At 37.3% G+C, this 21,500-nt stretch overlaps 1 protein-coding gene across 6 annotated transcripts in view; it reads left to right on the top strand.

The window, feature by feature from the left end:
* mark4b (MAP/microtubule affinity-regulating kinase 4b) overlaps positions 1 to 21,500 on the top strand; it is an 86,020-nt gene that overhangs the window by 40,987 nt on the left and 23,533 nt on the right. For all 6 annotated transcript variants that reach the window (XM_022198084.2, XM_022198083.2, XM_051957821.1 and 3 more), the window contains exons 4-11: positions 10,740 to 10,788; positions 10,878 to 10,943; positions 12,742 to 12,812; positions 13,072 to 13,128; positions 14,346 to 14,582; positions 17,575 to 17,694; positions 18,009 to 18,108; positions 18,390 to 18,499. In XM_022198084.2, coding sequence (XP_022053776.1) covers positions 10,740 to 10,788; positions 10,878 to 10,943; positions 12,742 to 12,812; positions 13,072 to 13,128; positions 14,346 to 14,582; positions 17,575 to 17,694; positions 18,009 to 18,108; positions 18,390 to 18,499 — 810 coding nt within the window. The remainder of the gene's footprint in view (positions 1 to 10,739; positions 10,789 to 10,877; positions 10,944 to 12,741; positions 12,813 to 13,071; positions 13,129 to 14,345; positions 14,583 to 17,574; positions 17,695 to 18,008; positions 18,109 to 18,389; positions 18,500 to 21,500) is intronic.

Raw genomic sequence — 21,500 nt, 5'->3', positions numbered from 1 at the left:
AAAGGCACAAAATTACCGCAAAGAGACACAAAACAACATCAAAAATTCACAAAACACTTTCAAAGAGATGAAAAACAACTACAAAAAGACACAAAATATTCCACCAAACATAAAACCTTTATTCTTCACTCTGAGTGGCAGAGATTGGTGCCAATAGAAGCTGTAAAATGTAGAGTATGGTCCCAGTTAGAGGCATCCTTTATGGAATAAAAATGGAGAAATCGCATTTTGTTTTTTTTTTCATTTGTGCAAAGAAAACGGTGCAAAATATCAACATGACTCCACCTCCTTAAAGACTTTTTAACTCAAAAACTACCTGTGACCCCACATTGTACACAAGATCAACTCAATCAATACTCAATATCGAAGAAAAAACATTAAAGATGGTCAGGTGTGAGGCGTGGACTGAAGTAAATTAGCCTTCCCAGGATTCTTATGATGTGAGTCACCCGGCAGTACGAGGCTGGAATTAAACTGCAGCTTCTCTTCATTAATGATTCAGCTTCTTTCATCAACAGGCCTGAGAGCTCTGATTACTGCTGTGCATTAAGCGGCCCGGAGGAAGTGTTCATATGGTAGCTCTAATCGGTTTGATGCCAACGGGGCTCAGCCTCCAGCAGCAGCAATGACAAACAAGGTTAAATATGAATTCAGATGTTCCTCAGTGATGCACAGAAGAGCTGAGGCAAATCCTTGAGCACTGTAGCTTAGTAGAGGGTCCCAAAACATATTTGCAAGACAACGGCAGTAAAGTAAATAGGAAAACCTGAAATGAACATAAAGAGACACAAAATGAGCACAAAAGACAAAAATGACCGCAAAGAGACACAAAATGAGCGCAAAAAGACACAAAATGACCGCAAAGAGACACAAATGAGCACAAAAAGACACAAATTGACCATAAAGAGACACAAATTGAGCACAAAAAGACACAAAATGACCGCAGAGACACAAAATGAGCACAAAAAGACACAAAATGACCGCAAAGAGGCAGAAAGCAACATCATACCTTCAAAGAGATGCACAACAATTACAAAAAGGCACAAAATGACCCCAAAAGGACACAAAAGAACACGACAGATACACTAAACACTTATAAAGAGATGCAAAACTACAGAAAGACACAGAATGACCACAAAGAGTCACAAAACAACGTTATAGACACGCTTAACACTTTCAAAGAGATGCAAAACAGCTACAAAAAGGCACAAATTGACCACAAAGAGGTTTAAAATTTCAACAAAAAAGACACATTCACTACAAATAGGCACAAAATGATCACAGAAAGACAAAAAATGACCACAAAGAGGCACAAAACAACATCAGAGGTGCACTAAACACCTTCAAAGGGTTGCAAAACAATTGCAAAAAGGCACAGAATGACCACAAAGAGACACAAAATGACCACAAAGAGGCACAAAACAACATCAGAGACGCACTAAACACCTTCAAAGGGTTGCAAAACAATTGCAAAAAGGCACAGAATGACCACAAAGAGACACAAAATGACCACAAAGAGGCACAAAACAACATCAGAGACGCACTAAACACCTTCAAAGGGTTGCAAAACAATTGCAAAAAGGCACAGAATGACCACAAAGAGACACAAAATGATCACAAAGAGACACAAAATTACCACAAACAGACACAAAACAACATCACAGACGCACTAAACACTTACGCAGAGATGCAAAACAATTACAAAAAGGCACAAGATGACCAGAGAAAGACACAAAATGACCACAAAGAGACACAAAACAACATGACAGACACACTAAACACTTACGCAGAGATGCAGAAGTACGAAAAGGCTCAAAACTACACACACAGATACACGAAATGACCACAAATGTCTCTGGCTTTAATGCACAAGTACTGAATTAGCTTTAGCTGAATCGTTAGCAGAATCACATACAGAATGAACTCCAGCTCCCCAGAGGACTGGTTTCTTCTAGAGTTTTGCAGGACGAGCTGTACAATATTTGAGCTAAACCGCTGCAGTAATGGACTGAAAGCTTGTCTGTCTTCTGCAGACACTCTCTCAAACAGAGGGCTGTTCACAATAAGCGCTCTGATGTGGGAGCAGACAGTTTATTCTTCCCTCTCATTCTGTCCTTCTTTGTCTTTCTCCCCCATTTTTTTCCTCCTCTGGATTACTCTGGTCTTGTGATTGGCGGCGGCTGATAAGACTGAGTGTGTTTCTTTCCTATTGTGCACACTACTGCAGTGTGTTGGACTGTTTCTGCATCTTTGTTTTCCTCATGCTAACCCTGAAAGCAAACCCAGACTGGATGAGCAGGTCGAAGGTCAACAGGCTGGCAGGTCAGACATATGCATCAAACCCTTGCAGCATTTTTCACAAAGCGAGAAACCGAGAGGAGAGAAAACGCGACAGTCGGTCATTAAGTTGCTTTGTGTAAATCCTTGTTAAAAAAACAAAGAGCTGTGACTTAGCAGTTGATTCTTGGCAGGGAGGAGAGAAAGACGGAGAAGATGCTGGAAAGCTGATTAATGCAGCCTGAAAGGAGATGTGAGGGCAGAAAGAAGGGAAGAGTGAAGGACGAGCATGGCTTGGAAGCATTTTCTAAACACAAAATTATATCAAGGCTATCCAGAACCCGTTAAAAAAAAAAAAATCTATATTTTTACATTTATATTTATGTTTTACCTCAAAAAAGACACAAAATGACCAGAAATTGACACAAAATGATCACAAATACACACAAAATGACCACAAAGAGACACAAAATGACCACATAAAAACAAAATGATCACAAAAGGACACAAAATAAACACAAAAAGACACACAATGATCAGTAATAGACACAAAATGACCACAAAGAGACACAAAATGACCACAAAAAGACACACAATGATCAGTAATAGACACAAAATGGCCACAAAAACATACAAAATGACCACAGAGACACAAAATGACCACATAGAAACAAAATGATCGCAAAATAACCCCAAAAAGACACACAATGATCAGTAACAGACACAAAATGACCACAAAAACACACAAATTGACCACAAAGACACACGAAATGACCACAAAGAGACACAAAATGACCACAAAGACACACAAAATGACCACAAAGAGACACAAAATGACAAGAAATTGACACAAAACAACTCCACAGATGCAAAAAAGAAACACAAAGCGATGCAAAACAACTACAAAAAGGCACAAACTGACCACAAGGAAACAAAAACAACTACAAAAAGACACAAAACAACTTGACAGACAAACAAAACACCCTTAAAACAGATGTGGAACAATTACAAAAAGGCAAAAAAAAAAAATGACCACAAAGAGACTCAAAATCACCACAAAGAAGCTGAGTTTCCATTACAGTTATTCCCAAAATAAAAGTGATATTTCTAAAATTTCGACCTAGTATATTTGCACTTTGAACGTGTTTCCATTGAAGGTTGTTCTGGGCAGAAGCATCATAACTCTCGTAAAATATCATCCCGCGAGATTTCACTGCAGGAAGATGGACGCCCAAAACCTGTTATAACACTCTGCATTCCTCTGCTGTTTGCTGTCTAGTATGGCAGTGATGTTTTTCTCAAGAATAATGGCAAGAAAAGTCTCGGTCTCCTCTTCTGTCCACACGTACCGCGCCATGTTTACTCAGAGAGAACTGGTCATGTGACCAGGTACGTCACGTCCGGTGACGTATAATTGCGTAAAAAGTGTTTCCATTGTGCTTTTGCGATATTTTTCAATATCGAAACATCTGAAAAACCACCTCATGAGAGTGTAAAAACTTTTTAGCAATATTTTAGTCCTTTTTCTAAATACAGGTGTTTCCATTACCATTTTTTTATTGCACTATTTACATTTTGCACATATCTAAGGGTAATGGAAACGCAGCTAATGACACAAAAGGACTACAAAGAGACTCAAAATGACCACAAAGAGATACAAAATGACCACAAAGAGACACAAAATGACCACATAGAAACAAAATGACCACAGAAAGACGCAAAATAACCACAAAAAGACACACAATGATCAGTAATAGACACAAAATGGCCACAAAAACATACAAAATGACCACAGAGACACAAAATGACCACATAGAAACAAAATTATCACAAAAAGACGCAAAATAACCACAAAAAGACACACAATGATCAGTAATAGACACACAATGGCCACAAACAGACACAAAATGACTACAAAGAGAGTCAAAATGACCACAAAGAAACACAAAATGACTACAAAAGAAGCAAGATAACCACAAACAGACACAAAATCTTCAAAAATAGACCCAAAACAACACCACAGGCCCACTAATGCAGCCTGAAAGGAGATGAGAGGGCAGAAAGAAGGGAAACTGAAGGACTGAAATGGCTTATAAGCATTTTCTAAACACAAAAGGCTACCTGTAATCCTTTAAAAACACTAAAAAAATGTATATTTTTGGTGTTAAAGGGCTGCGCATGACAGTGTCTGTGTGTCAGTGGGCTGGATGTGCCTCCAAATGTGCAGCTCCTGCCATGTGTTTGGCGTTCCATGACTTTCCACAGCCCCCCTGGGAGCCAGAGATCCGAGCCTAGGGATTAATACCTGGGTTTGCATGGCAACTGTGACGTGGGGGCATCGTTGTGGGAGAGAGGGAGGCTGGTTTTAGACAGGGGGAATATAACAGAAGGCCAGACAAAACACAATTTTTGATTTTACTTGGAATAAATGCAACATATAGTCTTTAGCTTTGCACCTACGAGCGCAATAAGGGACGTCAGTATCACCTCCCAGCACGTCATTACAGCAGCCTGAGATGAGGATGGATCGGATCAATACGAGTGACTCAGCAATTTCCTGTCCGGTTGCTACGGTTTTTAAAGCCGTAGACAATCCCCCAGTTGTCGTTTTTAACCTCTAAATATGCAACATCCCAGCAAGCAGCACTGGCAGATTGGCTTTCTCACTCAGTGGTCCAAGAAGGCAGGAAAAAAGGAGTGGAAATGTGGGAGAGGTGAATGAATTTAGGAGGGAGAGAGGGAGAGAGAGGTGGGGGGGGGGGGAGGCTTAGCCGATAATTCTTCGTAAAGCTCAGATGAACAGCTGATGCACCGTGCACTTAATTCAATTACACACACTCCCACCGGACCTGCGTCTGTGTTTACGACGACGCCGCTTCCCGTTTTAAGAGCGCCGAGAAGAAAAACCGACAGAGAAGGATAGAAGCTCGCCTTAATAACACTTTGCTTCTTGTGTCTGAATGTGTCTCTTGCACGACATCGTTCTTCTTCATGCATGTTCGCCTCGGAAATAGCCGACAGGATGCGAAAGCGCCGCAGCTGTGAATGTCTGCTTATTCATATGAGGTGTTAACTGTCTAATAGAAATCGTTTTATTGCTGGAGGCTGAGAGAACTCTGAAGTGTCATCTGTGCGATATGACGCCGTTTTGATGCCATAAATCACTAAAAAAGATGAAAACTACAGTTGAGGTTCTTAGATTTAAGTACAAAAACAGACAAATTGACCACAAAGGCACAAAATAGAATTCAATTCACACAAGATGATCACAAAGAGACACAAAACCAGCATATAGACACACTAAACGGCTAGAAAGAGGTGCAAAAACACACAAAACAACATAGCAGACACACTAAACACAAAATGACGCAAAACGACAACAAAAAAGCAAAAAATGATCAGAAATAGACACAAAACAACATCACAGACACACTAAATGCTGACACAGAGTTGGAAAATTACAAAAAGACACAAAATCACAGCAAAGAGACACAAAACTACATCACAGACACACTAAACACTTAGAGATGAAATGCAACTACAAAGATGCACAAGTTGACTACAAAAATACACAAATTGACAAGAAATAAACACAAAACAAACATCAGACTCACCAAACACTTAACAAGAGTTGCAAAGCAGCAACAAAAAGACACAAAATGACCACAAAGAGACACAAAACAACAGCACAGACACACTAAAGACCTGCAAAGCGATGTAAAACAACTACAAAAAGGCACAACGCATCACAGACAAACTAAACACTTACAAAGACATGCAAAATTACTACAAAAGATACCAAATGCCCACAAAAAGACACAAAATGACCACAAACGGATGCAAAACAACATTAAACAAACACATTAAATGCCGGCACAGAGTTGCAGAACTACAAGGACCAAAATCTTTAAATAAACTGATCTAAAAAAGCGCTTTTTTTTCTATTTTCTAAAATATCCTTGTTAGTTGTTTGAATGTTTCAGTTTTGTGATTTACTGTACATTATTATATATCCTGAACATAGTGTCTATGAGCATGAATGCAGGAGAATGCGAGCCTCACAAAACACAACTAATTAATTTCCTCGGGGTCCGTTGGATACCAGGAATGTGCCTCCGATCATGTGGACTGAACGGTCAAACACTGGTCACCTCAGGCGACTGTGAAGTTATGTCACCGTGGAAAAGTCGTCGCCTCACCGTGAGGAATTCCTCCAACGTGCAGCTCAAAGGAAAGTCAGATGAAAGGCCTGACAAAGAAGTAAACACACAATAAAACCATCATTAAATGTGAAAAAATGTGGTTTAGATTTTGGATTTACCAACCGTTGTAGCTTCAGTCACTTACTTGCATCCTAGCAGACAGTTTAGTGAAAGAATTGATATCATGTATGTACGATAAAATGAAGCTAACGTGAGCCGCTGCTTTGTTTGGCACAATAGAGTACATGACACGCCAGCTGTTTCCCTGCTGTTTCCACTGTTCGTACACCGCTGGTTTCATCTTTATGTTAAACAAACATCCATCCATCCTCTATACACCGCTTTATCCTCATTAGGGTCGCGGGGGGTGCTGGAGCCTATCCCAGCTGACTCGGGCGAAGGCAGGGGACACCCAGGACAGGTTTAAACAAACATGAAAATGCATATTTCCCATAATGTCAAGCTGTTTCTTTTTAATAATGTCCTATATTTAAGGTATTTAACAAGATAACAGTTCACTTAGATTTTCTTTCGAGACACAAAACATCAGAGATACACGAAGCACCTTTAAAGAGATGCAAAACAACTACAAAAAGGCACAAGATGACCACAACAAGTCACAAAATGACCACAAATAAACACAAAGACACACAAAACATCACAGACACACTAAACACCCTCCAAGAGATGCAAAACAACTACAAAAAGGCACAAAATGACCACAAAATGACCACAAAAAGACACAAAACAGCACACAGACACATAAAATACCAGCACAGTTACAGGACTACAAAAAGACACAGACATAAAGCATATCATAATTTGTCTTAGACTGAAAAAAAATCTTAATTTTTGTTTATTGCCGTGTGTTTGACTAATTATCACTAACTTCAGGTCCCTTTTTCATCTTTTAAGCACCATGTAGTCGCTGTAAAATGTCTTTTTAACCCTTTAATGACTGTGAAATCATTTCAACAAAACATTGAAATCGCTTGTTTTGCAGGTTTGCAGTGGATTTTTCAGTGATGCCTCCAGTTAAGCTGCGCAGGAATATAAATATGGGATTGTGTTGACTTTTATATTCTGGGGCAGAGAGTGAAATCAGGGAGGAGTGTTTGCCAGGGCAGCTGAGGTTCACCTGCTAGAATGAAGGCATCGCTGCATTCCTGCTTTTGTGTTCTTCTTCTTTTCACTGGCCTTCCTCTCTGCCTCTTCCTTTTTTTTAATGTTTTTTTGTGTGTGTCGTATGCAATTTATTCTGCACGAATTTTTAAAGAGGCGAGTGAGAAGAAAAAGATACCAGCACTGCTAACAGTGAAGCACCACTCTTCTTTTCATTTTTTACTTAGTTATTGTCTTCTTTCTTTGGCCTCCCTCTACGCCCCTCATCTCCTTTGCATTGTTAATTTAGCTCATTTTCTTTTTCTGTTTTAGCCGACACACTCCCTTGCAGCACACACGTGTTATTTGCCATGTTTTTTGCCAGAAAATGACCAGAAATAAACGCAAAACAGCATCACAGACATATTAAATACCGACACAGAGTTGATAAACTACAAAAAAAACCACAAAATGACCACAAAGAGACACAAAGCAACATCAGACACACTAAACACCTTCAATGAGATGCAGAACAATTACAAAAGACACAAAATGGCCACATAAGGACACAAAATGACCACATAAAGACACAAACTCACAGCAAATAGACACAAAACAGCATCACAGACCCATTAAATATCACCACACAGTTGATAAACTACAATAAGGCACAAAATGACCATAAAAACACTAAAGACAACCTCAGATTTGCAAAAACAATTACAAAAAGGCACAAAATACCCACAAAAAACCCCCACAAAATGATCAGAAATGGGCACAAAATAACATCACAGACACACTAAACACCTTCAAAGAGACACAGAACTACAAAAAGACCTAAATTGACCACAAACGGACACAAAATGAACACACAAACACACTTAGCCCGTACGATGAGATGCATAACGACTACAAAAAGGCACAAAAAAACACAACATCACAGGCACACTAAACACCTTCAAAGAGATGCAAAACAACTACAAAAAGACACAAAATGACCACAAAAAGACACAAAACAACATCATAAAAACATTAAATATTGGCATAGAGTTAGCCAGTATTACAGAAGACACAAAATCACTGCAGAACAACTACACAAAGACACAAGCTGAACACAAAGAGACACAAAATGACCACAAAAAACACAAAACAGCACACAGATGTATTCAATATTGGCTCAAATTTGCACAACAGCTACAGAAGGACACAAAGATACAGGAAGCACTGGTCCCAGTGAAGTCACATTTCCCCTCCAGGGTCAGAATGTGGCACTTTGTCACCAGTAACCAAATGAAACCAGCCAATGAAGGATGAGCGGGTTGATTGCGTTTGTTGAACACTTCCCGGGCTGTCGCGTTGGTGATTGTGATTGGTTTCCGTGGCGATATTGCACATCAGTTTACTGTAATTCCATCCTGTGACCGGCCTTCGGCGCGTTCCTCTGGCTCTCTCCCTCTGTAATCTCTGAAATGGGAGTCTGCAGACGAATGCTTTCCTTTAATTAGACGGAGAGAGATGCATCAGAGTGGCGTGATGAGGCAGCAGTCTGGAGCTCAGTGATGGATGGAGGTAGAGGGGGGAACCGGAGGGAGAGCGCACCCAGGGGAGGAGGCCTCGCTGTCAGCTGTTAGTCAGTGGGACACTCCTTTGGGTGGCCTCCGGTCTCCAGTTGTGTGGAGGAGGAGGATGTGTGTGTGGAGGGATGAGATGAAGGGAGGGTTCTGATGTACCAGCTGTGAACCGTACGAATTATATGGAGAACACTGGATATGATGACTGAGTGATGAATAGTCGCAGTGAAAATATGAGGAGATAGTGTTGTTGTTTTTTTTGCTATAAACAAGAGAAATAAAGTGGAATGTAGTTTAGATTGACACATACACTGACAGTATTGTTATTGTCTTAATATTCACTTCATACGGTCTTTATGTTAAGGAAAATCCTTTTTTGACATGTTGGTTCTTCTACTTTTTCTTCTACTTCTTTCTCCTCCTTCCTATTCTATTTTTTTCTTCTACCTCTTCTTTTTCTTCCTCTTCTCTTTCTTCTTTCTCCTCTTCTTCTCCTTCTTGCTCTTCTCTTTCTTCTTCTACTTCTTCTTCTCCTTTTTCTTCTTCTCCTTTCTTCCTCTTCTTTTTCTTCCCCCTCCTCTTTCCCTTCTACTGCTTCTTTTTCTTCCTCCTCTTCTTCTTCCTCCTTCTTTTTCTTCTTCTTCCTCTTCTTCTTTTCATTCCTCTTCTTCTTGTTATTCCTCTTCTTGTCCTACTTCTTTTTCTTCTTCTCCTTCTTGCTCCTCCTCTTCTTCTACTTCTTCCTCTTCTTTTCTTCTTCCTCCTTTTCTTCGTCCTCTTCTCCTTCTTCTTTTCCTTTGTCTTTTTCTTCTTCCTCCCCCTCCTCTTCTTTTACTACTTCTTCCCCTTCTTCTTCTTCCTCATCTTTTTCTTTTTCTTCTTCCTCTTCATATTCTTGTCCTTCTTCCTCCTATTCTTCTTCTTAATCCTCTTTTTTCTTCTTTTCCTTCTTCTTCCTCTTCTTCTTTTTCTTCTTCCTCTTCATATTCTTCCTGTTCTTCTTCTTCTTAATCCTCTTTTTCTTCTTTTCCTTCTTCTTCTCCCTCTTCATTTTCTTCTTCCTCCTCCTCTTGTTTGTGTTCTTCTTTTCTTCTTGTTCCTCCTTCTTAGATAGATCATACATGGTATATTTAATAAAAAAAGTGACATTACCATACAGTTGTGGTGTTGCTGGTGTTTACAATAGAAAAAATAGTATTAAAAAGTGTAAGTACTCTATAAAACTAGAAATAATAATAGTAAGCATATAATGGACCCAAGATTATTGGGTTTTATTGCACAGTTGACTCGTGTTTTATGAAATCTAAGTGTAATTGTTGTGATTATTAAGGTTTTGTACCAATGAAATACTTAAAGTAGTGTAGAAAGCGTGACAGATTTCATTAAAATACTTTACTATCAACATATTTATCTCAAGACAATGCGATGTCGGTTTGTATTGGCCATATTTCTTACTCTTATATCGGAGTAGCGTTTCATTTGAAGGTGCAAAACAGCATGAATGTCCTCTATCTCTTTAGAAATATGTGTTTTTAATTAGTATTTGTCAGTTTTTTCTGTTTCTGATGATTCGTCCTCTGTGTTTCAGCTGTTCCGAGAGGTACGCATCATGAAAACTCTGAACCATCCCAACATTGGTGAGTTACACTGCAAAGAATCATCATTTTTTGTGTTTGTAAAAGTGTGTGTTTCAGTGCTGACCTTTGTGTTTCTCTTTGTGTCACAGTTCAGCTGTTTGAGGTGATTGAGACGGAGAAGACACTTTACCTGATTATGGAGTACGCTAGCGGAGGTGAGCGCCGATTAGATTCGCTGCTTCTGAAGTATACAGAACAGCTAATGAGCTAATTAATTTAGGATCTGCGCTCCATTTTCATCAGTGAGAACTCGTCTCTGCTCCATTGTTTTCTCTGCTGTCTCTCTCTTTTTTGTGCTGTTCTTGCACTAAGACATTGTTCGACTTTTATCCCCATGCGCTCATCTATTTTCGCTGCTTCTTTATTTTTCTTTCTTCTCGCTTCATGATCCGTTAATCTCTCTCTGCTGCTCTTTCTGAATCTCTTACTTCTAATACCTAAAAAGGAGGCAGCAGCACCGTTCAACTTGGCCTGTTCAGGGTCTTTGGAGTTAAACGTTTTGCAGCATTTTTTAAAAATAAATTTAACCCTCCTGCTATCTTTGGGGCCAGTTTGACCCCGGGCCTTCAGCCGTATATGACACAAGAAATATCATCATTTCACACAGTTTAGTTTTGGTTGTTTTGGGTGATATTGAGGTCACTATAACATACAATTTTAGAATCTTTAAAAGCCTTTAAGGCCCTAAACTTTCTGAGATTATGTTTGCTTTTTCTGTGGTCAAACTGACCCCGAACATAATACATGTTAATATCCTTGATAACAGAAAATATTTTTCATTCAAGATGTTATAGATAGCAACTATAAAAGCAGTCAGAGAGCGCAGTACTCCTCCAGGGCTGTCCATTCCCTGTTATGTTATTGTCAGAAATACAGCATTTGTTTATTATTGATGATCAGAAACCACAGCAACATAGAATGTGTCCATTTAATATAGATGTACCCACAAACAACATGAGCATGTTCTGGGGACACGCGTGTGTTTTACAGGCGTGTGCTTTTTGTACGGATACCGAATCATGTGACCTAAACATGTAGCACGCTGAGGGAATTGATGGGACTCAGAAACACCCCCACAATTTAATCAATTGTTCCTTGTATCATTTCCAACTTAAAATATACCTGGCGCATAAACTTGGGGAACCATTTTAATGATAATAATTTTCTGGAGGTTTAAATTGCTGGAGTCAAATTGGCCCCATAGATAAAAGATGTTAGTCATTTTGAAGGTAATAGGAGGGTTAAGTGCTCAAATCAAGGGATGCCAAGTTGCCTGCTTGCATAATTTTTTTTAGTGTATCATGACCCAAAAATATAGCACAAGTTGGTCAAATATCATTTCATACATTCATTTTAACTGGTCGTGGGTAGATTTTTGGCTTTCCTCTTTCCCCAAACACCACAGCATTCACATTATACACTTATTTCAATCAGAATTCTGTATACTTCATTTTTACTTTTTTCTTAAAACAATGCACATTTTGCATTTCAAGCTTGTACTTTTTCCACTTATGTTTATATTTTTAGGACATATTCTTCGACTTTGGCTTATATATTTTCATTTTTATACTGCTTATATTTCTAAGACTTTGAATGGGAGCGAGTGTAACTTAATTTCCCCTCAGGGATCAAAAAACTACTTCTGATTTCTGATTAGTTCAGTTTAGTGCTTCATGCTCTGCTAAAAATCTGTAAAAGGCTTCATGCAGACTTGACTCTGAGTTCACAAACGTCCCAGCAGGATTTTTGAGATCCATTTAAACACACATGACCACATAGTAAAGGAAGAGGAAGTGTATGTATTTACTGTGAGTTTAGCAGCAAGAAAGAGTTAAAATATGCTTGGAGTGTTTCGGAAATGTGGATCAGAGAGATTAAACGAGAAAACTGTCAGAATTTGACAAGTAATTTGACTTTTTGCCTGTCTAAAATGCTTTTTTGTTCTTCTTCCAGGCGAAGTGTTCGACTACCTCGTGGCTCACGGCAGAATGAAGGAGAAAGAGGCCAGAGCCAAGTTCAGACAGGTGAGAAAAACACCTGTCAGTTGATGTTATTTATCCTTTGTTCTGTAAATCCAGTGCAGAAACACCAAGCCGTGCACTTCATTTCAAACAGAACGACCATTAAATGTGATTATTCTCCAAAAAATCCACCCAGTTTGATTTGTAATTGTATTACATCATTTGCCAAAGTTGGCGTGTGAATGGGGCTCGTAGTTTATCGAGCATTTATGTTTAATTTCCGCATTAAGTGGAATTATATTCTGTTGTTTTCTCTCCTCAGATTGTCTCAGCGGTGCACTACTGTCATCAGAAGAACATTGTTCACAGAGACTTGAAGGTGAATAAAAACGTTCCACAGATAAGCACAACTCATGAACTAAAATGAATATCTGTGTCGCTAACAGGTAACTGAAATTATAAACTGCAGTTAAAAGCAGCTGGACTTGGTTTTCAGGTTCTGGAAGCTAAAAGAACAGGACATATTTTTCTGATATTTTTAATATATTTTAATGTATTTCTACTTCTGTTTGTATTTTTCTATATTATGTTTCTACTTGTTTATATTTTCAGGACATATTTTTCAATGTTTTTAGGTCATACTTTTCTTCTTGTTTATTTTGTGTCATATTTTTCAAATTATGTTTGTATTTTTAGGTCGTATATTTCTGTATTTTTATGTCAAATTTGTCTACCTTTGTTTATATTTTTAGGACATATTTTTTCTACATTTTTAGGGCCTATTTGTTCTACTTCTATTTATATTTTTTCTTCATTTTTCTACATTTTTTTTGCAATTTTAGGACATCTTTTTCTACGAATTTTTATATTTTTAGATCCTATTTTTCTACGTGTGTTTATAGTTTTTCTTCATTTTTCTACATTTTTTTGCATTTTTAGGACATATTTTTCTACTTATGTTGATGTTTTACTTCGTATTTTTTACCTTATGTTTATATTTTTAGGACATATTTTTTAGATTGTTTACGAATGTTTATAGTTTTTCTTTATATTTTTCTACTTATGTTTATAGTTTATCTTCATGTTTTTCTACCTATGTTTTCTATTTTTAGGACATATTTTCTAGATTTTTAGGACCTAATTTTTCTACTTATGTTTATATTTTTCTTTATATTTTTCTACTTATATTTCTATTTGTATTTTAATATTTTTAAATTTTGTGTTTTCTACTTGTGTTCATAGTTTTTCTTCATTGTTTTCTACAGTATTTTTTTTGCATTTTTAGAACATATTTTTCTACTTATGTTTACATTTTTTCTACATTTTTTCTACATACGTTTATATTTTTTCTTTATATTTTTCTACTTATATTTATCTTTTTACTTTTACACATGTTTCTACTTTTGTTTAAATTTTAGGTCCTGTTTTTCCAGTTATGTTCATCTATATATTTTGTGCTGTATATATTTTTCTGACTTTAAATGGGAGCATAAGCAACTTCCCCTCAGGGATCAATACAGTATTTTTGATTCTGATTGTCCTTTTGATTTTTCTTGCATCATTTAAAGTCTTCCATGTGTCTGTTTGTTCCTTCAGGCGGAGAACTTGCTACTAGACGCCGACTCCAACATCAAAATCGCCGACTTTGGCTTCAGCAACGAGTTCACTGAAGGCAGTAAACTGGACACGTTCTGCGGCTCTCCGCCCTACGCCGCCCCGGAGCTCTTCCAGGGGAAGAAGTACGACGGTCCAGAGGTGGACATCTGGAGCCTGGGCGTCATCCTATACACGCTGGTCAGTGGATCGCTGCCCTTCGACGGACAGAACCTGAAGGTGGGTGACACGATGACTCAGCTGGTCCAGTTTAAATGTCATCTGTGGTGACTCAGAGCTTCCTTGAAGACACGGTATGCAGTGTGGAAGAGTTACAGCCTTATATCTGGTTGATTTTTATTTCTTTTTCCCTTATTTTGCTAATTATATCAAAGAAAAATAGTGTTTCATGGACATATTATTAAAAATGAATTATGGATACAGTCGCCTGTCACTGTGAAATATCAGATAAATGTCCTTGGTGTGTATTTTCTCATTTTCTGGACCTCTGTTCAACAGCATATTGGCAAAATTTGAGCAATTTCTCATTTTGCTAGAACTTTTGCAGCCATAGCATGTCTTGTATCTAGTGTAAATTATACTTAATTTGTCTTCTGTTTAAGTTTGCAACATGTTAAAGATAACTACGATGATCATCAATGTAGATATCATGTAAAACCAACCTAAAAAAAAAGATAATATTGGTTGTAGTCATGCAGCTTGAAGTAACCCAAATATAGAAAAAAAATCTGCAAAAATAATATATATAAATACAATTTTTAGTTTTTTTATAAATGTAAATAGAAAAATATGTCCTAAAAATATAAACATAAGTAGAAAAATATGTCCTAAAAATATAAACATGAGTAGAAAAATATGTCCTAAAAATATAAACATAACAAGACAAATATGACCTTAAAATGTAGAAAAATATGTCCTAAAAATAAAAAACACAAGTAGAAAAATATTTCTTAAAAGTGTAAATATAAGTCGAAAAATATGTCCTAAAAATATAAACACTAGTAGAAAAATATTTCTTCAAAATATAAATAAAAGTAGAAAAATATGTCCTAAAAATATAAACACAAGTACAAAAATCTGTCCTAAAAATGTAAATATAAGTTGAATACAGAAAAATATAACCTAAAAATATTGAAAAATATGTCCTAAACATATACACACGTGGACAAAATTGTTGGTACCCCTCAGTTAAAGAAGGAAAAACCCACAATTCTCACTGAAATCACTTGAAACTCACAAAAGTAACAATAAATAAAAATTTATTGAAAATTAAATAATCAAAATCAGCCATCACTTTTGAATTGTTGATTAACATAATTATTTAAAAAAACAAACTAATGAAATAGGGCTGGACAAAAATGATGGTACCCATAACTTAATATTTTGTTGCACAACCTTTTGAGGCAATCACTGCAATTAAACAATTTCTGTATTTGTCAATGAGCGTTCTGCAGCTGTCAACAGGTATTTTGGCCCACTCCTCATGAGCAAACAGCTCCAGTTGTCTCAGGTTTGATGGGTGTCTTCTCCAAATGGCATGTTTCAGCTCCTTCCACATATGTTCAATGGGATTCAGATCTGGGCTCATAGAAGGCCACTTTAGAATAGTCCAACGCTTTTCTCTCAGCCATTCTTGGGTGTTTTTGGCTGTGTGTTTTGGATGGTTGTCCTGTTGGAAGACCCATGACCTGCGACTGAGACCAAGCTTTCTGACACTAGGCAGCACATTTCTCTCCAGAATGCCTTGATAGTCTTCAGATTTCATCGTACCTTGCACACTTTCAAGACACCCTGTGCCAGATGCAGCAAAGCAGCCCCAAAACATTACTGAGCCTCCTCCATGTTTCACCGTAGGGACAGTGTTCTTTTCTTCGTATGCTTGGTTTTTGAGTCTATGAACATAGAGTTGATGTGCCTTACCAAAAAGCTCCAGTTTGGTCTCATCTGTCCAAAGGACATTCTCCCAGAAGCTTTGTGGCTTGTCAACATGCATTTTTGCAAATTCCAGTCTCGCTTTATTATGAGTTTTTTTCAGCAGTGGTGTCCTCCTTGGTCGTCTCCCATGAAGTCCACTTTGGCTCAAACAACGACGAATGGTGCGATCTGACACTGATGTACCTTGGCTTTGGAGTTCACCTTTAATTTCTTTGGAGGTTGCTCTGGGCTCTTTGGATACAATTCCAACGATCCGTCTCTTCAATTTGTCATCAATTTTCCTCTTGCGGCCACATCCAGGGAGGTTGGCTACTGTCCCGTGGGTCTTGAACTTCTGAATAATATGAGCCACTGTTGTCACAGGAACTTCAAGCTGTTTAGAGATGGTCTTATAGCCTTTACCTTTAAGATGTTTGTCTATAATTTTTTTTCGGATGTCCTGGGACAATTCTCTCCTTCGCTTTCTGTTGTCCATGTTCAGTGTGGTACACACCTTTTCACCAAACAGCAGGGTGACTACTTGTCTCCCTTTAAATAGGCAGACTGACTGATTATGAGTTTGGAAACACCTGTGATGTCAATTAAATGACACACCTGAGTTAATCATGTCACTCTGGTCAAATAGTTTTCAATCTTTTATAGAGGTACCATCATTTTTGTCCAGGCCTGTTTCATTAGTTTGTTTTTTTAAATAATTATGTTAATCAACAATTCAAAAGTAATGGCTGTTTTTGATTATTTAATTTTCAATAAATTTTTATTTATTGTTACTTTTGTGAGTTTCAAGTGATTTCAGTGAGAATTGTGGGTTTTTCCTTCTTTAACTGAGGGGTACCAACAATTTTGTCCACGTGTGTATACACGAGTAGAAAAATATGTCTTAAAAATATAACTAAAAGTTGAAAAACATATCCTAAAAATATAGAAAAATAGGACCTTTAAAAATAAACATGAATAAAAAAATGTAACTTAAACATATAAGCACAAATAAAAAAATATGTCTTAATAATCAAACGTAAATAGAAAAATCTGATATGTGAATATTTAAAAAAAATAATCAAAAAAGTAAAACTGATGTTGTATTTTAGCAACAGTGGGTTTTGCAGCATTAAGGATTTAATTTCTCATTTTATCTATTTTACAGTCCCAGTGTTACACACCAGATGATTGCACACTAATATTTAGCAGTTTCATTTAATTATTGATGATTCCTAATGTTTTTTTGATCGGTGTCTCTCGTTTAATCTTACGGTGTGTGAATGTGTGTCGTGTTCAGGAGCTGCGGGAGCGTGTCCTGAGAGGGAAATACCGTGTTCCCTTCTACATGTCCACGGACTGCGAGGGAATCCTTCGCCGCTTCCTGGTCCTCAACCCGGCCAAGCGCTGCTCGCTGGAAGTGAGGACGAAACTTTACTGAGACAGATTTCATTCATAGATCATGTCCAGAATGAGTGTACTAGTGTTTAAATATTTAGCTGTACAAAGCAATAATTTATTGATCTGTGGCTTCATAAAAAAGACATAAACGTTGATTTGTCATTAAGGAAATAGATTAATCACTACGTATGGGGAGATTTGAAACGTCACAGGACATAAACCTGCTGAAACTGCTGATGTAAAGTCAATTCGAGTTAAATCTGAAAATAAAAACCATTCGTATTAGTATTCAGTTTGTTGTGGTTTAACTGGATTGTTATATTTTCTGTCCAGCAAATAATGAAAGATAAATGGATCAATGTTGGCTTTGACGGCGAGGAGCTGAAGCCCCACACCGAGCCTGTAGAGGACTTTACCGATACCGGACGCATCGGTGAGTAATTCACTCAATAATTAACTATTACATCATCAACTGATTACAGTCTGTTGAAGAGGTGGATCAAATGGGTTGCTATGGTTACAGTAAACCAAAATATTGAATAAGGCTCAACTGAGAGCAGATCTTCAGGTTCATTTTTAGAGAAACTGCAGTGAAACGCCACAAAGCATGTCAATAACCATGATGTGAAACCTCTCAGAATTACACAGAGCTTCAACTGGTGTGATTCCGGTTGCACCGGAATCTGTTTCTAACCCGGTTTTGTCTCGGTTCAGATGTGATGGTTGGGATGGGCTTTAACAGGGAGGAGATCAGAGAGTCACTGGTCAGCCACAAATACAATGAGATCACTGCCACCTACCTGCTGCTGGGACGCAAGAATGAGGTGCGTATGAACTCGTTTTTCTTCTGTTTTTACATAAAATATATCAATTACACTGTATGTATGTATTAGGGATCGACCGATGTGTGTTTTTGTTGCTTATCAATAAGGGTGACTATGACTGAAAATGTAAAATAGAAATAGGAGTGCTTAAAATATCTTCTCTATGATGTAAAATCAACTGAGATTGATCAATTTATTGTCAACTAAGGTTCATATCTTACAGCATTATTAGTTATTGTTTTCCAGACTCTGTGGCTGCCTTCTAACTTAACCGCTACCCGTTAGCATAGCATTAGCCACTGTAAGAGAAGCTAATTTCTTGGGTTGTTATTCTTGTTCATGTTTTGCTGCTTGAGGGTATTTTTTTTGTCACAGCCATGACCAAATGTTGATTGTAACTCCACCAAGGAACGGCAGAGTTGTGTCACGATCGATGTTTGTCTGTCCGTCTGTCTATCCGTCTGTCAGCAACATTACTCAAAAACGGATGAACATATTTGGATGAAATTTTCAGAGAATGTCGGAAATTACACAAGGGCCAACGGATTAGATATTGGCAGTGATGTGGCTTATAGTCTGGATTCACGGATTTGCTAAAGATTTCTGTATCATTGCCAGATAGCGGCACGGCGTCACTGTAACTATGACAACAAATGAACACTACATCAGCTACCTGCGACCCTAGTGAGGATAAAGCGGTCTACAGAGAATGGATGTATGGACAGAATTACAATCAGACACTAAACTATTAAATGTCAAAACAATTCATGTGACTCTAAAAACTCAACAGCTTTACAAACTCTAACATTAAACTCTCCACAAGGATCCAAAATAGGTTGGACTTCTACATGAGAGCTTTAGTTATTCTTCATCTACTTCCTGAAAAGTTTGGTCAATAAAAAAGACAAAAACTAATATTTTCAGCTGAACTAAAGACAGACTTTATGATTTTTCTGCTCACATGTTGTGTTGTTGTAAACTTACTCTTTCAAATGAATAGCCACCTAACTCACTGGAAACCAGTGTTTGTTTTGTTTTTGTGTCGCTCCTCGGTGACCCTAGAGTCGTAATGTTTTTTGAGCAACACACCATACTATGACGTTTTTACAGTGAAGGTTCTACTATGGAACCAGTTTGACATGTTCAGGCGTTCTGTGTGTGAAAACTCAGACATTTCAGGTATCAGAAGGTGGTTTTCAACTTTCTCTGTTAACTTTCTGCTTCAACTTTAAACTAAATTTCCTTCACTAAGCCAGCCCTCTGGACTTCCAGTAAGCTGTGTTCCTATTGCCTGTCCAGGTGGCTGCTTGGTGTGACCAGGAACACCTGAGCAGCTCAGAGTCTTCCTGCTTTATGTCTGCAGTCAAACATTTCCTCTGCTTCTCTTCACTGAACCGGGTTCGGCTCCGTCGCTTTAGTTTGTTCTTTAGGTGTTGGCTTGCAGCTTCCAGCAGTAAAATCTTCTTTAATGTGTTTCTTGGTGTGTTTCAGGGCTTTGTACTGTATAGTTGTCTTGGTAAATGTGGTTCTTTAGCCACAGTTAGCACAGGGTGCTAATGTGTCCAGTGATTAGTGGATTTTGGTGCAGCTGAGTTGTGTCTTTATCTTGGCTGTAATAAGTCTTTAGAGATTTTTGGTCAGACACATTCTGTATTCTTGTTTGTGAACCAACGTTGGTTGTCCAGAAGGTAAGAGTTCCTGTCCTGATTCTCTGTCTAAAGAGGTTCTCTGGTAGGCTGCAGGAGACTTTAACGTTTGGGTTGTGCTTGTTTGGTTTTTGTACGGTTTCATTTGGATGACTATCTTGAGGCCCCTCCATGTGGTTTAGTGAGGTTTTCTGTAACATTTCTACAAAGCAACCTGCAGCAGAAGAGACTTTGAGAGTTTTTAGGAAGTTCTGGAGACCAGACTTTATAGCAGCAGAAACATTTGTCAGCAGTTTGAGCAGGAGAAAGTGAGCTTCAGAGTAGAAATGAGAAGGAAACCTTCTTGACCCGTGTGGTGAGGGCCTGTACCAAGAGTTTGAGCAAGTTGTGAAGAGTCTGTAGTTCTTTGATCTGAAAGTACTAGAAGAGTTGACTCATTAAAGGAGAAGACAGGAGATATTGTTGGTTCTTCTGTTGCTCTGCAGTTTCCAGTTTCCTTAGATTGAATATCAAGTTTCTATTTTAAATGATTTACTGTGTGAGTCCAAGAAGACTTCAATAATCTCTCTCCATCCTCTGAACACAACATATTTTATTACCATGTTTAATCTTTTTTTAAATAAGTTTTTGAGTTTTAATCATATTTTTTTCTCTTTGCTTGTTTAATTTTGTCATCTGTGTGAAAGGTGCTAAACATATAAAGCTGAATTGATAAACTGAATAACTGACGAACTCATGATTGTGACAACAGAAGTATTTTTATTGCGATTTAAGGGTTTGTTTTATTTTTAAGGTTGGGGTTAAAATCTTGACAGAAAAAAATAAAGAAATAAATTACCTTAAACAACCAATTAGATCAAAGGAAAAATACATTTAATACAATAAAACTTTAAAAAAAATTTAAACATTAAATACAATTAAATTATATATAAACAGACAAAATATTTAGATAGTTAAACAGAAGATGCAAAACATGTAATTATGAAATTAAACATTTTTAAACAAAATATTAAACATTAAAGATTAAATATTTTGATAAACATTTAAAAATACAATTAAACAAGAAGAATATTAAACATTAAAAAAATACAAAACATTTCATTAGATGATTAAACCTTTAAAAAGAAATAAATTGATTTAAAAATTAAATCTTAAAGACAATAAACCCTAACCTTTAAACAGAAAATGCAATGAAGCATTTAAAAAGAAAATTAAGCATTAAAAGGTGGTGAAACATTTAAAAAGAAAACCCTAAAGATTTAATCGAAAAATTAAACACTGGGAATTTTCAAACAAGCCGATAAAACATTTGAAAAAACAACAAACATTAAAACGACAAAACATTTCAAAATCAA

The sequence above is a fragment of the Acanthochromis polyacanthus genome, chromosome 13, assembly GCF_021347895.1.
Source record: "Acanthochromis polyacanthus isolate Apoly-LR-REF ecotype Palm Island chromosome 13, KAUST_Apoly_ChrSc, whole genome shotgun sequence".
Classification (NCBI taxonomy): Eukaryota; Metazoa; Chordata; class Actinopteri; family Pomacentridae; genus Acanthochromis; species Acanthochromis polyacanthus.
The sequence above is the reverse complement of the archived record's forward strand: the minus strand, read 5'-3'. Positions and strand labels throughout refer to the sequence as shown.